The sequence below is a fragment of the Hevea brasiliensis genome, chromosome 16, assembly GCF_030052815.1.
Source record: "Hevea brasiliensis isolate MT/VB/25A 57/8 chromosome 16, ASM3005281v1, whole genome shotgun sequence".
Taxonomy (NCBI): domain Eukaryota; kingdom Viridiplantae; phylum Streptophyta; class Magnoliopsida; order Malpighiales; family Euphorbiaceae; genus Hevea; species Hevea brasiliensis.
This window is the reverse complement of record NC_079508.1, coordinates 53,915,554-53,938,867: the sequence shown is the minus strand read 5'-3', so window position 1 is coordinate 53,938,867 and position 23,314 is coordinate 53,915,554. Positions and strand designations below refer to the sequence as shown.

Sequence of the window (23,314 nt, the reverse complement as noted above, 5' to 3'; positions counted from 1 at the left end):
TTACAAGCAACTTTTTGACACATTTGCTCGCAATCATGTTAATCTGTCTTTTTTTTAAGGAAAAAAAAAAGGTTAACCTGTCTTTAAACGTCCCATTGTTAGTACTAATTTCAAGGTAATTATGAGCCTACAACATTGATTAATCTTAATTACCATGTTAATCTCACCATTTGGCCAAATTAGCATTCATTATTTTGCAAAGCCTTACAAATAATGATGATTAACTACAACTCCTAAAGAAATAACTAAAAGTAGTTCCTAATCCTAGAACTGGCCAAAGGCTGGGGTCTTGGTCTCTCCTTTGAATCAAAATTGATGGTCTGGTACAACGATTTAGTTTGGTTTAATCAATTAATTTCTTTAAAAAATTTAAAATTATTTAATTATTAAATTAACTCGAGTCAAATTAAATCAAAACTAATTCATAACTGAAATTACAATTAACCTTAAAATATAACTGTTTAGAATCGAAATTCGATGAGTCAATTTAGATTTGTCTTAATCACGTTTCGAAATTGAATCTTGATAGGCCTACCTAATCCTAAGTTCCCTACTGAGAAAGTTTGTCCTCCGCTTCTGTTTTTGTTGCTTTAGCCCTATAAATATTTTGTTTGCCCTTCAATTTGGAGGCATTTATATAATTATGCATTAGTACTAAAGTCGAAACTTAAAATTTGTTACATTTAAAAATTTTAAAAATATTGTAATTTAATGGTTAATACACAATAACTAATATACATAAAATCATTATCGTATTAATAATTTTTTATGATTGTTTGTGATCATAAAAATCTGTATGTACTTTAAAATGGTTGAACTAGACCCAATGCCTTCTGCGACATACGTACTATTATCATAATCACTTATGTAAGTTCGAAAAACTCTTATAATTAAATATTTTAAGCTTTTTCAAAGGTATTTAAAAATCCTAACAAAAAATATCGTACACACCAAATCACCATAAATCGATTGAAAGTATTAAAAACATTAAATAAGAAAGGGTTTGAGGAAGCTTTTACTCTTAACAAAAATCTAACATGGTTTCTAAGATAATAAGTAATTGCTATTGACTTATTTAGAAGAGATAGACATTCCAGCCATGAAGAAGATACAATAGACAAGATACCTGCTTGGTACATATGTTTAACAATTAATACCTTAAACTTGCATTGGCAATCCAGCATTGGACATATTGAGCGATACAACGCCATGCAAATATCAGCTAGGCATTCATTCTTAGGCTTATTAACTCTGAACATGTACTCTCATTTATACGCTCATGTCCACTAACTTAGGTATTGGAGTATCAAGTGAGAAAACCTTACTTAGCCTGTCGACCTCTATTTGTCTTATAGATTCATTCAAAATCCTTCACAAAGACTTACTCAATCCACTAAAGTGATCTCTACTTACGCAAACCTCGTAATATCTTTGAATTATATAAATTTCTGGTTTATCATTAAATAATTGCACAATCCAGTGGAATGTTGTCCTTGATTGTAGCACAATAACGGCTTGACAGTTGACACTATTTTAAAAACATTAAAGAGGTTTTTTTTTTTTTTTTTTTTAAGGAAATAAGTAAGAGTCTTAATACCTAAACTCTGATATTTGATAATGAAAGGTATCTGAGCATTGAATTATTTGTCTGATAACAAAATGAGATACAGTTGGCATATATATTTACCTTTACTTAATGTGGCATCCAAGTTAGATTTGCAGGCTCTGAAGAAACCCCAATTTCCTTTTCATCGATGATTTCGCTTTTGGCTTTCTGCTGATGAGGGATATATATATATATATATATATATATATATATATAGAGGTGCCTAATTTCATAGTTATGCTTTTAAACTAAACAAATAGGCTCAAGTTTTACTATATGTCTTCCATAAAAAAAAATAATAATAATAATTTTGGAAGATGTTAGATGACTTTTTTTTTTTAAGGTTTTATTTGAATTTGATAAAAATTTAAATTTAATATTTTCCCCATCCATTTTTATCAATGATGATTAAAAAATTAATTAAATTATTTAAATTATAATAATTTAAATAATTTTTAATTTTATTAAATCATTCTTTATCTCATTTAATAAAAAAAGAAAGATGACAAAAACAATTTTAAGAAATTATAAAAATAATTATTATATTTAATAGAAATAATAATAAAAATAAAAAAAATTAATACTATTAATTTTCTTAAAATAACAAATAATTTTAAACAAAACAACTTTTAAAATACGATAAGTAAAAATCAACCTATCTCATAATTCTAAACATTATTTCAATGCCATTTACAGTAAAAATAAGTAGTTAATGACCTAATATTTTAAATGCATTTGTTTTCGTGGAAACACAATAGTTGTAAATGTTTGAAAAAACGATGTTGAACCTGAAAATTATTGAAATTAATGTAAATTATAAATTACAGGGAGGTAAAAAGTTATATATGTTTATTTAAAAGATCTTATGATTTTTAATATTTTTATATTTAAGTATGTAAAAAGTCAGAAATTTTGTTTAGGGGAACTCATTTTATATAATTATGTGAAAATAAATACATATATTTCATTTCGTGAAAATTAAAATTACAATTTTTCAAAAAAATTGATAAAATTTTCTATTTTTTATATTGATGAATTTGTTATCAGCTTAAAAAAATTTGAGCATTAACTATTTCTTTCAATTACCTCAACTTTGATATTAGGAAAAAAAAAAAAAGAAATTATAGAAAATTTTGTAAAAAACTAAATATTCATATTTCTAAATTTTTTGCTAACTCATTAAATTTTATTATTAACAAAAATTTACCAAACTCAATAGAATATTATAATGATTAAATGAGAAATAAAAATAATGTACTAAAATTGATTTTTTTATTATTAATTTACCAAAGAATCTAAGCATTAAATTAAAATTTCTAGCTTTATTATTCTATAACATATTTGGTATTATAACATCTCTAAAAATCGGTAACATTAGAAAACCTCATTGATTTTTAGTATAATTTTTTTTTTAATTTTTAACTAAAACTCTAAGCACATCATTTACCTAAAGAGAAATTGATTGAATTTTCTTTTATTAGATAAATTATTAAATTTACTAGTAATTAGTGAAATTCATATTTACATACTCAATTTTTAAGAATTGAAATAAATTATTCTTATTCTTAAAAAATATATAAAATTTAATCTTTTTATTACATTTTAATCCCTCACTTATGTTAAATAACTTTTATTGTCTATTTTTTAGATAAAATAACATTTTAGTCTCTTAGCTTTGATTTTCTTAGAAATTAAAAATTAATTTTACCTAAATATTCAAGGACTAAAATGTTATTTAAAGCAAATTCATAAAGATTAATTATATAATATTTTAATTGTATAAGTAGATTGTTATAAAATTTAAAAAATTGAGTACTATATTTCTAAAAGAAAAAAGATATAAATGTTAATTTTATTAAAAGTAAGGGTGTTTAAGGTAATTTAACTTTTATTTTCATTCAAAAAACTATTATACCTCTAATTTCAAAATTTCAGGGGACTCAATGCCCTCGTTGGCTCCTTAATGCCTCCGTAAGTGATGTAATTCATTTGTTTAAGCCTTCACAAATAAATATTTTTGTTCTGTCAATGAAAAAGTATAAATCATAAATCCATTAATGTTATTAAATTTATGTTAATATGATAATATTTTAAATAACTTATTAAACTAATCGCATTAAAAATTTATTTCTTTTTTACTAATAAAACACATGATACTAGTTTATTATTAAAAAAAATATATACAAAATATTAATTGATGAAAGTTGATATGAGTGACAAAAGACTCTGCATCCATTAAGTAAGTTCGACTATTTAATTATTGTAAATGGAGAAAATTCTCATTAGAAAAGCTTTATCCCTATAATGAATATCTCTAATATAAATATGATTAGACCTAACTCACTAAAAAAAAGTTACAACCTTTCATTTTCAATTTAAGAAATTACAAACCTTTCACTTTCAATTTAAGAAATTACAAACCTTTCATTTTCAACCTAAGAAATGTAAAATTTAGATTGTAATAAAGTAATACATTATGGTTATGATTTTACACAAACAGTGCTAATAATGCTAACATGAAAAATAAAATTAATTTAAAATATTTATTTTAATTATAAAATAGTTTCCATTTAAAATAAAATTAAAAAATAAAAAAGAAACCAACTGTTCATTGTCTTCCTCCTCTTGAGTGGGATGACCATCTGCTGCAAAATTTTGACTGGTACTCCATCGTCTTCCTTCTTTTGAATGGATGAGCATCTGCTGTAATTTAATTACCAACTTTTTGTATTGAGCTTGCTTTTATTTTTTAAGCTCCCAATATTTGTATCACCAGCTTTCTTGTGATTCTAAGAGTTAATTTCTACTCAGTCTTGCTGATGGTGCAGATTCACTGTTTAAGGAACTTGATATTGTGGAGTAGACTCGGCCAAGGTCTGGTTCAAAACTGAAATCGGACTGGTTTAAACTGGACAGAAGAGTCACTTAAACACATTTACAAGGAAGAAGGGTGGGCGGGAGAAACTGCTTACAAAGCTAATGACTTTTGAGATAGGGTGGTTTGTTGATGATGAGAACACAAGTGCAATAATTTGTGCCAGGTTAGCAGCTGCAGCTAACATGATTCAAATTCCTTGTTGGAGGCCGGAGGTCATTGCTGGTTTGAGCATTCTTTGGTCTCTCTTTGCTTATGCACTAGGTACCTATTCTCTTATGCAGTTTAGCCATTGTGATGATTGTAGTGCGACCATTAGTGGAGCGTCTGAAATTTAATGAACGAAATGTTTGTATGTTTTATATATTATAAAAATAAATATAAATATTGTTATATATAAATATTAGTATAATTTCAATGAAAAGAAAAAAATAATAAATAATGGGATTGTACGTATTTGAAAGATAATTAAATGATAAGGAAGCAGTGCACAATATAAAAATTTCCCTGAATACAATAAAGACACAATCTAAATAGCCTATCTGTGATGATATTTCTAGATAAGGAAATAGAGATTGCAACTTGCCAAGTGGAAGAAAAGAACTGTGCTACAGGATGCATGCGGGTCCGCTTTCATGTTTACTTTACACATTTCGGAAGTTTAAAATTGGAAAAAGGTGGACCAATCTTTGTCTCACTTTTGTCTTCTTTATTTTTTTATTTTTTTTGTTTTTTAAATTAGAGATGACTATATACATAACACAAATAAAAGATGTGCTTCCTAAGCAAAAATGATTAGAAGAGCTCAAATATTTCCCTTTGATCAAGGGGTTCAAAAAGACTCATCTTTAAAAGAAAACCCATCTCATAAAAATTGCAACACAAAAGAATTAATCTATGTGAAACCTTCTTGTGAAAGTGAGCAGAGTGTTTGATAATATCTCTCCAACTAGTGGAGTTTTTCTCGTTCTCCTTAATAGCTTGCTGTTTCCCTTTTTCATCTCCTTATGCGTCTGCATTTATCCCAATCATTTATTTTCCATCTTTCCTAGTTCGCAACCTTCACCAAGTCCAACCTTTCTCTCTCACCATTATGAATCAGTTAGAATCTTCATTGCAAAATATAGTTACAGTGACGGAAACTTTGTCCTATGAGGAACCGTCTTTGGAATTCATATCAGCTGCAAACACAGGGACGCTTTTTACCGATAACAAGTTGGTAGTAAAAGTGATTAGGATGAAGAAATAAAATCCCTGCATTTTAAAATCAACTTTGTCAAAAAGTTGGAAATTAAAAGCAGATTGTCAAGTTTGGAGTGAACGAGCGGAAGCATGAAAAATATAAGTTTAGATCATTGAATTCAAAAAATTTTCTCTTAGGGTCTCATGCATCATGCAAGATTTATTTTTATCTATTTGATTTAAATGATAAACAGCATATTGAAACTCTTTTAATATATATTTTTGGATCTACATTTCTCATTTAAAATTTTAGAATTGACAAATTAATTCATTAGAACCCTAGATTAGATCAAAATCAAGTGTACTAACCTTTTGATGCACTGCAGTTGTGTTTGACACCTTTGGAATACGCCTAGGACACCAGATGTTGTACCTCTAGCTTGTCCACACCAAGATCACTAATGACAGCCCCTTGAACAACTTCTCAAGCCTTTCCAATTAATTAGAAAATCAGGTTTTTCCTTTAGAGAGATTACAGATATATATACAAGATACTAGAAACGATTTCTAGCAATTTTAATTTAAGAGAATGTTGTCAATTCTCTTTGAATTGATGAAAGATGAAGAAAAAGAGAAGGGAGAGATGCTTTGGGTGGCGGCACCAATGAAACAAATAGCAGATTAATTTTTTTTCTTTTCATCCTTTCCCTTATATAGCTAGTTCATCACTTAAAACTCTTGCCACATATCACCTTCTGATTGGCTCTTAGTTTAATTGACCCAATCACATTGTGCCAAGTGTCAAACTTAAATTTAATCTTGACTTTAATCATCTTATATGATTAAAAGATAATTGGCAAGCTTATGTGTAGTGCCATGTGTCACCATTTCATTGTGCCATATGTCACTATGTGAAATGACCAAAATACTCTTGTGTCTTAATTTTGAGTTCTTAACTCAAAATAATTATTTCACTTTTTCTAATCAATTTATATCAAATATAAATTAATTAATTAATCTATAAATTAATTAACTAATCTCTATTAATTAATTTCTCATAATTAAATTTATATTTAAATAAATTTATATTTAAACACTTTAAATATAAATTTAACTTATACTATACATCTAATAACTTAGATTTGGTTTCAAGCCATGCTAGGGACTTTGCAATCTAATTGGAAATCAAACATATTTAATAATTAATTAAATCACATTTAACTTAGTGATTACTTATGTATATGTGTGACTCACTAGACTCATTACTAATTGGCAATGAGATATGATATCAACTCTTAATATCATCAGAACTTTTTTTTACCATAAATGATTTCTCTAAATCATTTTATGCAGCTCATAACTATGGTTAATACCTAGCATAGCATGCCATAGCCACCCAATTAGTAATAATGTTTACCTTAAATAACCTATAATCATATGTTACCATGCACTAGAATCACTCTATTACAAAATCTCAATTCAAGCTGGAGTCATAGTTTATGTCAAACCCCATTTGCTATAAATATTATGTTCTCTTTTAATTCCTGTTATTGATTAAAAAGATTTTCTCATCAAAAATTCTTTTCTGATTAAATCTATCCTGGCCAGGAACTTGTAACATCAAGAATAATTAAATGAACATAGGATTTTATTCCTATTTACTTAGGATAACAGATTCCATATTGATCAACACCTACCTCCATATATAACTAGTAGGAGCCAACACATGCTCATATACCCATACACTGTACAAGTATGAAAGCAGTATCAAACTCAAACCACCTATATACAAGATAACTGTGCTATCTCAGGTCTAAAAATTATATGCACTGATATGATTTATGACAATACATTAACAAGAGTAAACTCCATGTGCTTGTCATAAATATCACTGGTTCAGCCTACTTATCGTGTATAAGTGTCTATCATGTTTGTTATATGGTATGAGACTCACCATTCCATCTTATTTATATCTTATATAAATACATTGGGAATAAACATGAATACAATCTTTCTGGATAAGTCACGTCCTGTGTGAAGTATTCTCGATTGTGAACCAATTTATGATACTTTGTGCTAAAAATACTGTCACTCATATTCTTAACAACTTAAGAATAATATTTCTAACAAAATATCAATTGACCTTTTCTATTACACATAAATATATTATGTAAACGGAAAAGTGAAAATGCCTTTTATTAATAAAACATATACAAGATACATACTAAATGATATGCTCTAGGTCATACTACTAATAAGGAGAGGTCAGGATAATTGCTACATTTTCACTTTTGATGATTGCGGAGAAATAGATGCCATAATGGAAGAAGGGCCTTGGTCGATAGATAATAACATGCTGCTAATCCAAATATGGCCTCCAGACAAATCCCTCCATGAAATTGAGTTTGAGACAACGAGATTCTGGATACAAATTCATGGGCTGCCTCCTAGTAACTGGAATAAGGATAGTGTTAGACGAATTGGGGTTCTTTTCGAAGGGTTGATCAAAATAGATGATTCGAGAATTGGCACTAAAAATTGGTGTTCCTTTTTTAGAATTAAAGTGTGGATAAACGTCCATAAGCCCTTACTCACAGGTTTCCAACTAAACAGAGAAGTGAATCGAAGGGAACGCGTTCAAATAAAATATGAGAAACTACCAACTTTTTGCTTCCTCTGTTGGATCATCGGCCACATTGTCAAGTACTGCCCAAAGAACCAAGAATTATCTTCTCAGAGTAATAGGAGAGAAGGATAGTTGAAATACGGAATATGGTCAATGGCAAAACCTCCCTTTCAAGGCATGTCTACAGATATTCCCCTACTGACCCAATCACCTTATTGCCATCACAGAACACCTGAACTGCCCTTTCTCTCTTTCCAACCATTGCATGTAGACAAGGAGACTTCAATCCTTGTGCATAATCTTAACGCGCCTTCAGATAGTTCACATATGCTAAAATCGAGGTCACCTACCCACATTTATTGCAAATATCTTCAAAATCAAGAGAAAGGAAACCCAGATGGTACGAAAGTAGTTCTTCGGAATCCCAATACATCTCCTGAGATGATTATACACCATAGAAAAGGGAAAGAAATACAGGCAGAATTAGTTTTCCTGGCTACCCTCTCTGATAACACTTCTCTAATGGAGCCTGTAACAAACTATCAAGAGAAGCCTTTTGCAGTCAGGGATGAAGGTATTAATGAGACAAAGATGCCCCATGCAGCTATCAAGATTGGATCTAAGCAAAGTATGAACTTTCTTCCCTTAGATGGTAATTATCCAAAACTTTCTGAAGACATAAACATTTGTTCCTAAAGTGGGCCAGAAGAGAAGCTTGGCCCATAATAGTAAAGCTCGGGGAACGTTTTTTAGTCAAACTTTAGAGCCTTCTCTTGAGCCTCATCGCAAATGACCCTCTCTCTCATCTTTAGCCCAACTTGACATTACAAAGCCTTTCAGCTTAGACCCAAACTTGTAGGAACCCAAATCGTTAGACTTCCTGGTCCATTTGGCATGTAGTGATCTGAAACCAAATTATATTATTGTTGGACTTGGGCCAGATGAGATAAAACAAATTTTGGGTTTTGCCACTGATCAAGAGAAAGGGGAAGGTTTAAAGGGAGGGACTGAAAATGACCAAGAGGATAAAGGAGAGCAGGCATCTCGCAAACTAAGAAAGAATTAACTAATGAAGAGGAAAAAGGGCCAGTCAGGCATAGGTGGAAAAAGAGGGCGAGGAGTTTAACACAGGTAGGGGAAAGCACTGAGGAGAGGCTGTTGGATAAGGACGAGGAGAATTCTTTGATACTAAATAAAATAGGAGATGAAGCAGATGAACGGGTGGTTAATTCATATTTCAACACTACTGGAGCTTTGGTGGCTGGCCAAGAGCCATTATGATCACCATGACTTCTTTAGTGTGAAACTTTCAGGGACTTGGGCAATCCCAAGCAGTTCAAGCTCTGAAAGAGCTTAATCATAAGCATAGCCCCTCCATTATTTTCTAAATGGAGACAAAACAAAAGCAGAACTATATGGAAATCATTAAAAGAAGAATGAATTTTTATAGAGCTTATTATGTTAATCCTATTAGGAAGGCAAGGGGCTTGGCACTCTGGTGGAGAAATGATGTTCAAGTGCAAGTCATTAAAGCTGTAAAAATTTTTATTGACGTGCATCTCTCACTGAAGGGAAACTCTAATAGTTTTAATGCAACTTTTATCTATGGCAATCCTTATAGGGAGGAACGTGATCTCCTTTGGGAGGATATTTTGTTATTAAAGGCTGTTAGCCCTGAACCTTGGCTGTGTATTAGTGATTTTAATGTGGTTTTATTGGAGGAGGAGAAATTAGGGGGTAGTCAGCTTAGTGCATCCCAAGTTAGAAAGTTTCAGTCTTTCATCTCCAAAAGTAATCTTATAGACTTGGGATATAAAAGACTATTGTATACTTGGCATAACAAACAATTTGGTCCTACATCCATCCAAGAGAGACCAGATAGAGCTTTAGGGTCGATAGAATGGTGTGAATTGTTCCCTAAAGCTGCAATCCTCCATGAAACTCTTAGAGGTTCAGACCATAGGCCTCTCATCCTGACTTTAGAGTTTCTGCCCATTAATCCAAATTTCCTTTTTCATTTTAAAAAGAAATGGTTATACCACCCTAATTACCAGGAAATAATTAATAAAGCCTGAAGGGTTGCTGATAGAGGTTACGCCATGTTTTCAATTGCTCATAAACTGAGAAGGTGCAGAAAAGTGTTGAGTAATTGGAATTATGCTCATTTTCGAGGGACAAAGAATGAGATTGAGAGATTGCAAAATCGTGTGGAAGAGATATATGCAGATCCTCTTAATTCGGAAAATAACCAAGCAAAGGAGAATGTGCTAGGCAAGCTTAATGTGCTCCAAAAGCAAGAGGAGGGACACTGAAAACAGAGGTCTCGTATAAACTGGCTTCATGCAGGGGATAGGAATACCCATTTTTTTTCACATGTTTACAATTCAGAGATGATAAAGAAATGCCATAATTAAGCTGCAAAGAGATGATGGCAGGTGGATTGACAGCCCTGAGGAGATTAAGACTAAAATTCTTTCCTTCTTTAAGCACTTATATAGAAGTAGTAGACCTTCGGGTATCCAGGAAGTGATTGAGCTTATCCCTGAATTGGTTTCCCAAGAGATGAATGACCAACTCTCAGCTCCAGTAACTGATGCAGATGTTAAAAAAGTTATTTTTGATTTAGGTGCTTCAAAAGCTCTAGGACCTGATGGTTTTTCAGGATTGTTTTATCAAAATAATTGGAATGTCATTGGCCCTGACATATGTAATACAGTCAAAAGCTTTTTTGTTAATGGTTTTCTTTGTAAACAGCTCAATAGGACAAATGTAACTCTTATTCCAAAATGTAAAAGTCCCTGCAATGTTAAACAATATAAGCTAATAAGCCTATGTAGTTTTCTATATAAGGTGATCTCCAAAATCATTATTTATAGGCTTAAACCTTGTATGAATGCTTTTATTATGCAGAACCAGGCAGCTTTCATCCCTAACAGAGCTATACAAGATAATATCATAATAGCTCATGAGGTCTTTGAACATCTGAGGAAACCTAAAGGTAAGAAGCACTCCATGGCTGTGAAGATTGATATGCATAAAGCGTATGACCAGGTTGAGTGGAAATTTTTCCAAGCAATTCTGTTGAACTTTGGTTTCTCTTAGGAGTGGGTGCACAGGGTAATGTAATGTGTCACAATTGTTAGTTATTCCATTTTGGTGAATCGAGCTCCAACCCCTCCTTTTTATCCCTCAAAAGGGTTGAGGCAATGGGACCCTCTCTCCTCTTACTTATTTTTGTTTGTCTCTCAAGCCCTATCTTGTTTAATTAATAGAGAACATCAGTTGGGCCATTTCAAAGGGTTTCAATTCAACATATTTACTCCCACTGTTACTAATATTCTCTTTGCAGATGACACTTTGATCTTTGGGAGAGCTACTAGGGCTGATGCAAAAGCTATAAAGTCAATTCTCCATTCATATGAAAAGGCGTCAGGGTAGAAAATCAATTTCCATAAGTCTAATGTGCAATTCAGTAAGAATTCTCACTCCAATCTTAGAAGGGAAATATTAGCAGTACTGGAAATGCATGAAATGTTGCCTAGAGAGAAGTATCTTGGATTGCCTTCAGTTTGGGGAAGATCAAAAGCTCAAGCCCTCAATTTTGTGGAAGAGAGAATTGGGGCTAAAACTCAAAGCTGGCAACAAAAACTGTCAACGCAAGCAAGTAGAGAAATACTAATCAAGTCTGTACTCCACGCAATCCCAGCATATTCAATGGCTATCCTAAGGTATTGTCACACCTTACCCCTCCGTAAGGTGCAAAATGATCCCGTAGTATATCTAATAAATTACCGAACTTCGCCTACCGATAACTCATTAAATACACTACAAGGGATTTTGAACAATTTCAATTCATTTTAAAATTGTAAAGTAATGTTAAAGCATTATTTAAAAGCCTTTAGTTGGAGTTTATGTCATAAACAAATATTTTAGTAAATATAATTTTTTACAAATTTTATAAAAATTTCGGCAGATTGCCAGCTGTAATTTAAGAAAATAGATCTTCAAAACCTGAAAAGAAAGCACTTCTAATACTAATTTTTCAATCTCAACTTCAATACTCCCCAATTTAATACAATCTCAATGCATTTTTAATATCCATCAATTCTCAATTCAATACAATTTAAAATAAACATCAATTTTTTTTAATATATCCAATATAAACACAAAAGTCTTCATTTTACAGAAAAAAAAAACAAAAATAGTATCATTACAAATTATACTGCACAACTGCTCAACTATTACAAAAGAAACATATGAACAAAAATATTTACATCAAACTAAATTACAAAGGGTATAAATAATATACCCATACAAAAATCCTCAAATGGTGCTCTCCTGTCACTGTAGCAGCTCACTCTGCTAATTTATCTTTTCTCTTATCTGTGACAACAACTAAAAGCTATCGTTGAGTAACTTTTACTCAATAGTGCATAATAAAAATTTAAAGTTGTTGAATATAAAAGCATACATTGATAACACATATTTAAATCCTTTCACATTTCATGAAATTGATGTCAACTTTTACAATACTATTTTATCAAAATAATTTATAAATCACAGTATTGTCAATCAATACACAACTTAGGTCATAATACAAAATTTTCAATCAATGCCATGTTGTACGCCACATCAAGGCAATCTTAACCCCACTAATTGAAATCAATGAGGGAGGTGGCTAGCTAGCTCTATGAGTACTCTTCCAATCTCAACCTCAAACTAGGAAGCCAGAGAGGGAGAAACATAGTCAATCTCAACCCCATAAATGGAGGAGGAATACAACGTTACTGTCATACTAAGTGTGAATCCAAAACCAAATTCAAAATCGTATTATTCAAATATTTCATGCAAAACACTAATCAATTTTCATTTCAAATTCATATTTACAAAGTAAGCAGCATAACATTTATCAAAGCATTATTTAGCAAAAATTATTCTAAAATATGTTAAAATATTTTTTTAATAGTAAATCAAAAGTGAAAAGTTATTGTGTACAAACCTCTAATGAGTCGCCTCTCTGCCTTGACTCACTTGTTCCCTATCATTTCCAGTATCTTTTTCTACTGAAATACACAATTTAAAACATTTTAATATTCATTCAACTCATTTCCCATAATTGATTCAACAAATAAATTTATGCATACTAAATTTTCCTTATAAGTTTCCTCTAAAGGTTGAATTCTTTGTATGTGGTATGTTTATGGTTACTATTTATTTGACCAATTGGTCAAAATATTGACTTTTTCATACTAAATAGTTATACTAATTCTAATCATCCCCATATACCACATTTTAAGTCACATTTTTATTAGCATTGATTGCCAAATTAAATTCAAAGTTTCCTAGGAGGAATTACAAATTTTCAGTTTTTGGTCACTTGATTTTACTATTCCATTGGACCTTCTACAGCGTAAATTTGGCCAACTTTCCTTCATCAAAGTTGTTCCTTAATGTCTTAGCATTAATTCTCTTTTTGAATCACTCCATTTGAAATTTTGTAGCTCAAGTTATGCTATTTCTAATGTGGCTGGCTAGATTGATAAAATCTAGAATTCTGGGCACAATTCTGGAAGATTTGAGGGACTAACTTTGGTTGGCAATTTTGACCATGTTTATCATGAAAATTGTTCTACTATGTCTATACTTTTCATTAGTATAAAAATCATGTCATTTGGACCTTTCTACACCAAGTTATGACAATTTGAATAAGTACTATTCATATGGTCAATTCTGTACAGTGACAGGGTGTGTGATCCGAATTCAATCTAATTTTTCACCAACATAAGGTCAGTTTTAGGGCTAGATTTCTACATAAAAATTGTATCTTTGGGTCTTAATTTTTATCTCCAATTGGCCTCACACTAATTGGAGCAACAGAATTTCAGTTATACTCATTTGAATGGGCATGGGTCAAGTTGCCAAAATTGACCCTTACACATACACCATTCAATCTTAGTTTCAATCATTCAATCACAATCCAATTCATACCAATTGACCAATTTAAGCCTCAATTAGATCAATTTGCATCAATTGACCAAATCCCTAAATTTTTCTCCAATTTCCCATTGGTCAAGAACCCTAATTATGAAATTGACATAATTCATGAAATCAAAGTGTATACAACACATTTACATACTAAACTAAGCTTGAATACACTTTTAATTCCAACAAATTCCATCAAATCCTAAGCATACTCAAGGTGGCCGAATTTCATGAGGTCTCTTAACATGTTATTTTTGTTTTATTTTCAACAATTTTCAACTTGTTTAGAGTGCTTAAGCATAGATTTAGAGAGAAATTAGAAGGATTACTACTAACCTTTTTTATGAGCCTTTGAGACTTCAATTCCCTTCAAATTTCTTCAAATTTTCTCCTTCTAATCTTTTTCTTGAAGTTCAATTTGAGGTTTTCTACAAGTTTTATAAGGGATTGGGGGTGAAATTTAGGGTTTAGAAAGCTTGGGGTAAGCTTTCATGGAGGAATTGGAAGAGAAATGAGAGAAAATGGTGAGAGAGATGAGAGAGAGAATTGGGGCAGCAAGGAATAAGATAAAATGAGGATTTTTACCTTTTTTTTAATTTATCTTGTTATACTTATCACAAAATAATTAAATTAAATTAAAATTCTTTATTACCTCATGCTTGTGTAAGGATGATATCATAATTCTTTTCTTTTTATTTTTTTTTTCATTTCATTTTCCTTTTCTTTCACTCACCTCTTCTCTTTTAATCAAATTTTTAATTTTTTTAATTTCCTAGATTTTATTAGACATTTAGGTCAAAAGTCACATCTAAGGGTGAATTGACCAAATTGCCCCTTACCGGTCTGATCCGTTTTTCTAGCAACATTTAATTGCTTCTGGAACTCTGGTTCAATTTTTTGAACTGGTTTTTTATTCTTTTCTGAGATTTTCACATTACCATTAGGTTCGCAATAATTCTTAAGGCTAGGGTGCCATAGGGTCCCACTCGAAAGTAGGGCAACGACTGAGCTCGCAGTCACTTTCCGGTTCCGTCACCCATCGCTGTGACCTTGGCTCATTTAACCCATTATATCTTGTTTTCTTCATTTGCATTTAACCTTCATGTAATGACTATTAATTTTTGTTTATGACTTTTCTAGATGACTTAATTATGGTTCTAAGCCTCTTAACTGTTCGGACCTACACTGGTCATCGGAACAGTAAAATGTATAGAACTAGTGAACATAGGGGCGTTTCAAGTATCCTCAATCTTTCTGTGCTTAGCTTAACAGCCTTTCTTCAATTTTTAGTGGGGAAGGAGAGATAAGGAAAAGAAGCTATGTTGGGTGGGTTGGAAGAGAGCAACCTTGCCAAAATTCATCGGTGGGATGGGTTTTAGAGATTTCAATAAGTTTAATTTAGCATGTCTAGTGAAGCAATGTTGGAGATTGATTAATAATCCTTCAAGTCTCTGGGCAAAAGTATTGAAAGGGCTGTGTTTTCCCCAAACAACCTTTTGGTAGGCTGTCAAATCTTGGAAATGTTCTTAGATATGGAAGAGTCTCTCAGATGGGAGGGAGGTTGAATCAATATAAATGATGGTAGTTCTACTTTAGCGTGGGAAGATCCTTGGATTCCATCAATTCCGGGTTTTAAAATTCAAAGGCCTATAAATTTCCCTTTAAATGTTAACTGGGTTGTTGATCTTATTGACCATGAGCATCTTGGGTGGAAAAGGATCTACTGGCTCAAATGTGTAGCGTAGAAAAAGCTAGAGCAATAATGTCAATTCCTATTGCTCGAAGGAGGTTCCATGATAGAACCATCTTGCATTATGACATATCTGGCATCTTCTCAGTTCGATCAGGGTACAGATTACTGGCAAGGAGGTCTTGGATTGATAGTGTGAGCAGATCAATGGTTTCTCACCAAATTCCATCAGCTGTGTGGAAGAAAACTTGGAATTTGTCAATTCCCCCCAAGATTAAAGTGTTCATTTGGCGAATGGTTATCAATGCTATTCTAGTGGAGGATAACTTAAAGAAGAGAGGGATGACAATCAGTCCCATAGGCCCTATATTTAACCAGGAAGCTGAAAACTACAGAGCATGCACTTTTGTGGTGTGATCATGCATGAGCTGCATGGTTTATTAGTCCCATTGGGTTTAAACCAAACCCCATTGGCTTCACTTCTATTGCCAGATGGTGATCGAGTTTAGTTACTCAAGTAATCGAAGGAAGATGGAATCAGGACCTCCTAGTTATCTCAGCCTTTTTTTGCTAGTGGATTTGGAAAGCAAGGAACAAAGCTCTTTTTGAACATATTCAACCAAATCCAAATTATACTGCTTGCAAGATATCCGAATCCCTTAATGAATTTTATGCAGTAACTTCATTGAATCTTTCTCCTCCATCAGATCCTATTGAAATGGGAGGATCTTTTACATCTTGGCATTGGCTTCTTCCTCCTAGAGGTACTTTTAAATTTAACTGTGATGTTGCTTGGACGAATGATTCCCCTTACTCATCCATTGCAGTGATAACTAGAAATTATTTAGGGAGGGTTGTTGACAGGGCTGTCAAGAAAATCATATATTCCTCCCCCTAGCTGGAAAAGCAAAAACTTTGTTACAAGCAATCAAGCTAGCTTCGAGTATGGAAGCACAGTCCATCATCCTTAAATCTAATTCTGATTCAAGAACTTAAGAGCTTTTAGAGTGATTGTTGTTGAGAAATCCAAGCTACGGTGAATGCTATTAGAGACCTAGCTTTCCACTTTGCTCATATTGAATTCTCTTATGTTAATAGGAAAGCTAATGGAGTAGATTACCACTTAGCTAAACTTAATTTTCATCATTTATTGCTATGTAATTAGTTAGGAGTGAAGCCTTTTCTTTTCATGCTATTTGTAATTCTAATACCCTTATGGCCTTGTAATGCATTGACATTTAAAAAAAAAAGTGTTTGAATTTTTTTACAATGGAGAAAAGATGGTTTTTCAAGATTTGCAGAGAGAGAGAGAGAGAGAGAGAGAGAGAGAGAGAGAGAGAGAGAGAGAGAGAGAGAGAGCTAGAAATAAACAATTTTGAAATGCCATGACGATGGAGATAGAGAAAGACAGAGAGAAATTAAAATTTGAGAGAAGATGCATAAAGAGCATTCCCCATGACCCAAAAGATACAACATCAACTAGTCATTGTCAATCCACTCGGTCGGGAATGCTCCAAAGGACTCTTCCCATTTGTCTACTCTTACTCTCCTCAATAATTTTTCATCTTTATCAAAACCTCTAAAGCCCAAAGGAGTTGCCATGTGGTTTGGGTTTAGCTAACCAAATCTCTATCCGTGGACCCTACCCTTCCACCTTTCCCAGCAGCGCCACTAGTCTTCACTTAGTTTCCAAGATCACCTACCTGTCCTTCCTCTTTATATTTGCACCCATCTCTCTCTCTCTCTCTCTCTCTCTCTCTCTCTCTGTTTAACTCGATAAACAATTCCGAGAAATAACACTCCTTTCTTGCTCATTCCCCGTCTCAGTCTCCGTATCTCATCCTCTTTCGTATCTATCGATCTTCTTATTTACCCTTTTTTTATTATATCTCTAACATCTTTCCAAGCAAATATCCTACCAATTTCACCATACCTACCCAAAATAGAGATTAAAATATAACCAAAACCAATCCCTACTCTCGAAAAACATGAAAGGTGAGTATGTAGAGCCACACCACCCACCAAAGCATGAAAACGTCACCCCTATGAACATGTTCTCCAAACTTCACCCCCACCACCACCACCACCACCACCACCATCTTCCCTTCACTCAGCACTTCCAACTCTCTCGTGAATCTGAGGACGATGACACTAGAAGCACCGGTGCTGCCGTCGTAACCACCCCTTCCCCCAACACTACCCCGACCACCACCACGCCAACCCAGAAACAGAAACCCACCGAACCCAATAGTAGTGCTGGCACTGATGGTGCCACTATCGAAGTTGTTCGCCGGCCCAGAGGCAGACCGCCTGGTTCCAAGAATAAACCTAGACCACCTGTTATCATTGCACGCGACGCTGAACCAGCTATGAGTCCTTACATTCTCGAAGTCCCTGGTGGAAGCGACGTCGTTGAAGCGATATCCAGCTTTTGCCGCCGCAAGAACATCGGTATCTGCGTTCTTTCAGGATCAGGCGCCGTTGCTAACGTCACTCTTCGTCAGCCGTCGACTCCTCCCGGGTCTACCATTACTTTCCATGGTAGCTTCGACATTTTATCGATCTCTGCTACTTTTTTGCCCCAAGCGGTGTCGTATCCAGTACCCAACACTTTCACTATCTCTTTGGCGGGTCCTCAGGGCCAGATCGTGGGTGGGTTTGTTGCTGGCAGCTTGGTAGCAGTTGGTGCTGTGTATGTCATCGCGGCGACGTTTAATAACCCGAGTTATCACCGGTTACCTGGTGAAGATGAAGGGAGAAATTCTGGGTCAGGCGGTGGTGGCGAGGGTCACTCTCCATCTGTGTCCGGTGCCGGTGCAGGCGGAGGAGATAGTGGACACACACAAGGTGGAGGCGAGTCGTGTGGGATGGCTATGTACAGTAGTCATTCGCCGTCTGATGTAATCTGGGCACCCACTGCTAGGCCACCACTTCCTCCACCGCCCTTCTAAAGGAGAGATGTATTAAAGTTACTGTGAATTTGTAGATTTTTTTTCTTTGAAAGAAAAAAACCTTTGGGCGTTGCTTTTATTTATCATCCTCATTATTGCTGTTTAATTTTATGTTTTCGGTGTTAATGTAACGTTGTAGTGATTCTAGCTTGGAGGAACAGTGTATTTTTTTGGAAAAATATATATATTTTCGTATTAATTAATTTTAAATCGTTGAATAGTCCAAAGAAATTACTTTATTGAGAAAATAGAGAAGTGAAAAGAAGCCTCACGGAGTGGTCTGTCCTATAGTGGTTTGAATGTACGACTGTGGAGGAGTCATGGATGTCGAAATAAGCACTTCTGTCTCATAATGGGGTTTTACAAGTTGGGATACTGCGTGATGGGTTTGCTTTTGAAGTTGGATACTGGGTAATATCTCTGCAATCCACAGCTGATGGCGAGGACTGGGGTGCTTAATTTCGGCTGCTGCAGCAGCAGCAGGAACAGGCTGCAGTTGCACCAGTGGGTGAAAGATTGTGCTGATTCTGATTGATTTTGGCCTTTGCTTGGCTTAAGCCCTCTTGAAATGAATAAAGCGTATGGCAGTGGGGAACGTGGCTAGGGCTGTGCTTGCTAGTTTCCTTATCAGAACGAGATAGAGATGCTTGTTTTATCCAATGCGTTCTTGAAAGCTCTCTTGCAATTTAATCTGCATGATCAATCTTTCAGAAAAAAAAAAAAAAAAAAGCCCTCTTCCAAAACCCACTTTAAATGATCTGTGTACTTTCTTTTGTCTATTTCTCTACTTCCTTTCCGTCTTTGTTTGACGGGAAAAAAAGAGAACATAGTGGAGCCAAAAGAATAGGGTTTCCTTCTTTTCTTGTACAGCCTTTTTATTTACGCCTCTAATGTTTTGATTCTTTAGCTATTCCTGGATTTTTAGGTTAGCTACGAAAGATCTTTGTTTGCTTTTCTCATAATCTAGATGTTTTACGTAGAATTTTATGTAAAATCAGCTAAGTTATATTGTGTTTTGATCATTTATTTCTTGTTTAATATTCAGGGAAGAGAGCTACCCTTCTTGGATTGTTTATATTATTTGAATTTATTAAGAAAAAAAAAGCCAGTCACTACCAAAACAACTGCGGGTGAAATTTTAGCTAAGATGAAGATTTATCAGAGGATCCTTAACATATCTTGCCATATATTCATATTAATTAAAACTATTTAAAATTAAACATATTTGCAACACGAAGTAATTAAATAAATATAATCAACTAAATCATATGAAAATATAATTAATTTAATGTTAGTGAAATTTAAAAGCTCCTAGCTTCGCAGTTTCAACTTTTTTTTTTTCTTGGTAAAAATAAGGGAAGTTAAACATGCTTAATCGTGAATAACTGAGAATAAAAAAAAAAAAGCTTTAATTGTGCAGGAAAAATGCATAAAAATTAAAAAGCATAAATAAACAGAAAAAAAATAATTTTCTCTATATTATTTGAATAAATTATTAAAATAAAAGAGATATAATTTCTCCTTAAAAAAATTATTATACCTTTATTTTTTTTTGTTTATCATATTGTAGAAGAGCATTTAAATATTTTAATATAAATAATATTTATTTCTCTTTATTTTCCTCTAATTTAGAAGGAAATATTTTTATTTAATTACATAAAATGATAAATGAAATTCTTTATTTCTATTTATTTAATATTTAAATAAAAAATTAAAAGAAGATAAATTTATTTTCTTTTCTCTCCACTTTATTTCCCCCTTTCTATATATAAAGGGTAAAATATGGAGAATCTAAAAAATTTAAAGAAATTAAATTTATTAGTTCGTTCAAATCCCTTTTTTTCTTTAAGTTAGAATTGAGTTGGAAAACAAAGCCAACGAACCACTTGCATGCTGAACACAATCTTCATATAATGGCGCCAACTATTCTTGACCATTCCTTTTTTTTTAAGGGGTTATATATTCTTGACCATTACTATTTGCCCAAACTTGACACTTTCTTCTTATTCTTCTTCAAAATTATTCTGATATCATCATAGCAGCATGTTCTTATTAGGGTTGATATAGATAATTTAGAAATGGGTTATCATGATCGATGTCATTGAACCATTACCACTTGAAATCTTGGCCCAATGTCTTACTTTTGTGCTATGCCTAAACCTAATCATATCTCTAGTTGTTCACAATTGACTTTGGCTGCCGTTTTGTCTTGGATTTTGCAGTGCGTCTAGAGAATGCCTTAAAGCATGTGGTCTACCTAACTATTTCCTGTTTGCTTTGGAGAAAAATTTTTACCCATCTCCATGAATTATGAAATCTTCAGTGATTCGCAAGAATTACGAAATGATTTTTATTAAATTTATAGACGGGTTAATTTGGTGTAAAATAGGGTGATGGCTACTTATAAATATATAAATTGTTATTTTTATGATGTCAATTTTTATTAAAATGTAACTTTGTTTTGTGTAAACGCTAATATAATAAGGCTAAAGTAAATTTGAAAAATTCAATTTGACTTGAATCGGGTCCAACGGAAATTGGTTAGGGTTAGTGCCTTTGATTTTACGGACTTAAACTACTAATTCTATCTTGAAATCAAAGTGAAATCAGACTGAAACTTAAAATAAATAAATTAGACTAAGATTTTAAAGCAAGCTGTTATCAAATAAATTTAATATTTTATTAATCAATTAAAAAAAAATTGAGTTTGTTTGATAGTGTCTATCTACTTCTGGATTATGAGTTGATCTTTCAAAATCTCATATTAATTGTAAACAACGTGTATATGTGGTATGAAATATAAAATTTAATATATTTTAATAAAATTATCATGATTTTATTAAAAAGTATGTGTATTCTTTATTTTATGTGTGTGTGCTCTTAATTAATTTTAAAAAATGAATTGAATATTTAAATAAATTATTATTATATTATTTATATTTTATTTTATAATTAAATATAAAAATAAAAATATAATAATACTACATTACATCATTTGTCATAAATGATTTATTTCAATTATTTTTCTTTTAATTGACAAGTGATTAATCTGATAATTTTGAAAGAGTTTTTTTTTTTCCTCCCTAATTCCTTCCTTCCAACCAAACATAATCTAGAAGATTATTTTATGTGTTAGTTAAGAATTAATAAATTTGATTTTAACTTCACAATAATTGAAATTTTAAGCTCCGTTTGTTGGAAGGAAATTTCCTTGAAAACAATTTCTTTATTTTCTAATGTTTGGAGTGTTTAAGAAATTTGATAAAAAGAAAATAAGTTATTGATAAGAGGAAAATAATCTTAAAATAAAATAAAAAAAAAAACTTCTTACTTTTAAAATCAGAAATCATTTTTTTAATCTCGCTTTCCCAACTTTTACGATATTTGGCTTGATAAATTTTGTGAACAATATAAGATATTAGATATATGTCAAACAATAAAAAATATTTTTATAAAAAATATTTTTACATATAAATTATTTTTCATAAAATAAACTCGTTCATAATTTCATAATATTTTATTACGTATTATTAACTTGAACTCTAATTTAATCATCATGTGTAGTTCTCATTATAGTCATCTCACTAATTACTTGATTAAAAAATTATTATTATCTTGGAAAATAAAACAAAAAAAAATGGTTAATCATCACATGTGAGAACAAATATCACATTTTAAAGGATACTTGGGAGAAGGCATGATTAATGAAAAAGAGTGTTGTTCATGTGTATATATATATATAATTGTGAGAAGCAGAAGGTGATACGAATTGAATTAGCTATATAAGATTTAAAGGTGCCTCACTTTCAAATGTAATCCAGCATTGTTGTAAAGAAGAGAGAGATATAGACTGACATGGATAGGTGACGATAAAGCTTTCCACACTTGCTGTCTGTTCCTGTTTTCATGGACATCTTCTTAATTAAAATTTATTATTATAATTACATCATATAAATTAATGCATGCCACTGTAATATAATTCAGAATTCATCATGTGCCATTACTTGTCTCTTTCATACAATACTTGATGATTGTCTATCACATTTTCATGCCAATTTTTTTTCTTTTTTCTCTCTTTTTGTCCTAAGCTTTTCCAGCTTCACCTTTAGCAAAGATATCAAGGCATGAAAGGGAGTCACAGAAATTAATTATGCAAGTTAGATAAATGGGGTACAATTTAGTTAATATTGTAAATCATTATTATATTTTTAATTTGTATTTATTATTAAGAGTTGATGAAATTCTCCTTTACCAAATATTGAAAAAAATTATATTTATTTTATGTATACCTTTAATGGTGATTTGAAAATTTTATTTTAAATATAAATATAATTCGTGAATAATATTTACAATTGAAGAAATAAATTCATTCACATGCTTTGATGCTCATGATTCTACCTTA

At 32.0% G+C, this 23,314-nt stretch overlaps 2 protein-coding genes across 2 annotated transcripts; both read left to right on the top strand.

Moving 5' to 3' along the window:
• Positions 1-9,677: 9,677 nt before the first annotated feature.
• Positions 9,678-11,391, top strand: LOC131174664 (uncharacterized). Its single transcript, XM_058138416.1, has 4 exons — positions 9,678-10,273; positions 10,418-10,553; positions 10,705-11,058; positions 11,200-11,391. The coding sequence occupies exons 1-4, from the start codon at positions 9,678-9,680 to the stop codon at positions 11,389-11,391; spliced, it is 1,278 nt and encodes a 425-aa protein (XP_057994399.1).
• A 6,241-nt stretch (positions 11,392-17,632) lies between these two features.
• On the top strand, positions 17,633-19,122 carry LOC110637108 (AT-hook motif nuclear-localized protein 28). The gene has a single exon (XM_021787051.2). It carries the CDS (start codon positions 17,950-17,952, stop codon positions 18,910-18,912), a length of 963 nt encoding a protein of 320 aa, XP_021642743.2. The 5' UTR covers positions 17,633-17,949; the 3' UTR covers positions 18,913-19,122.
• Positions 19,123-23,314: the final 4,192 nt, after the last annotated feature.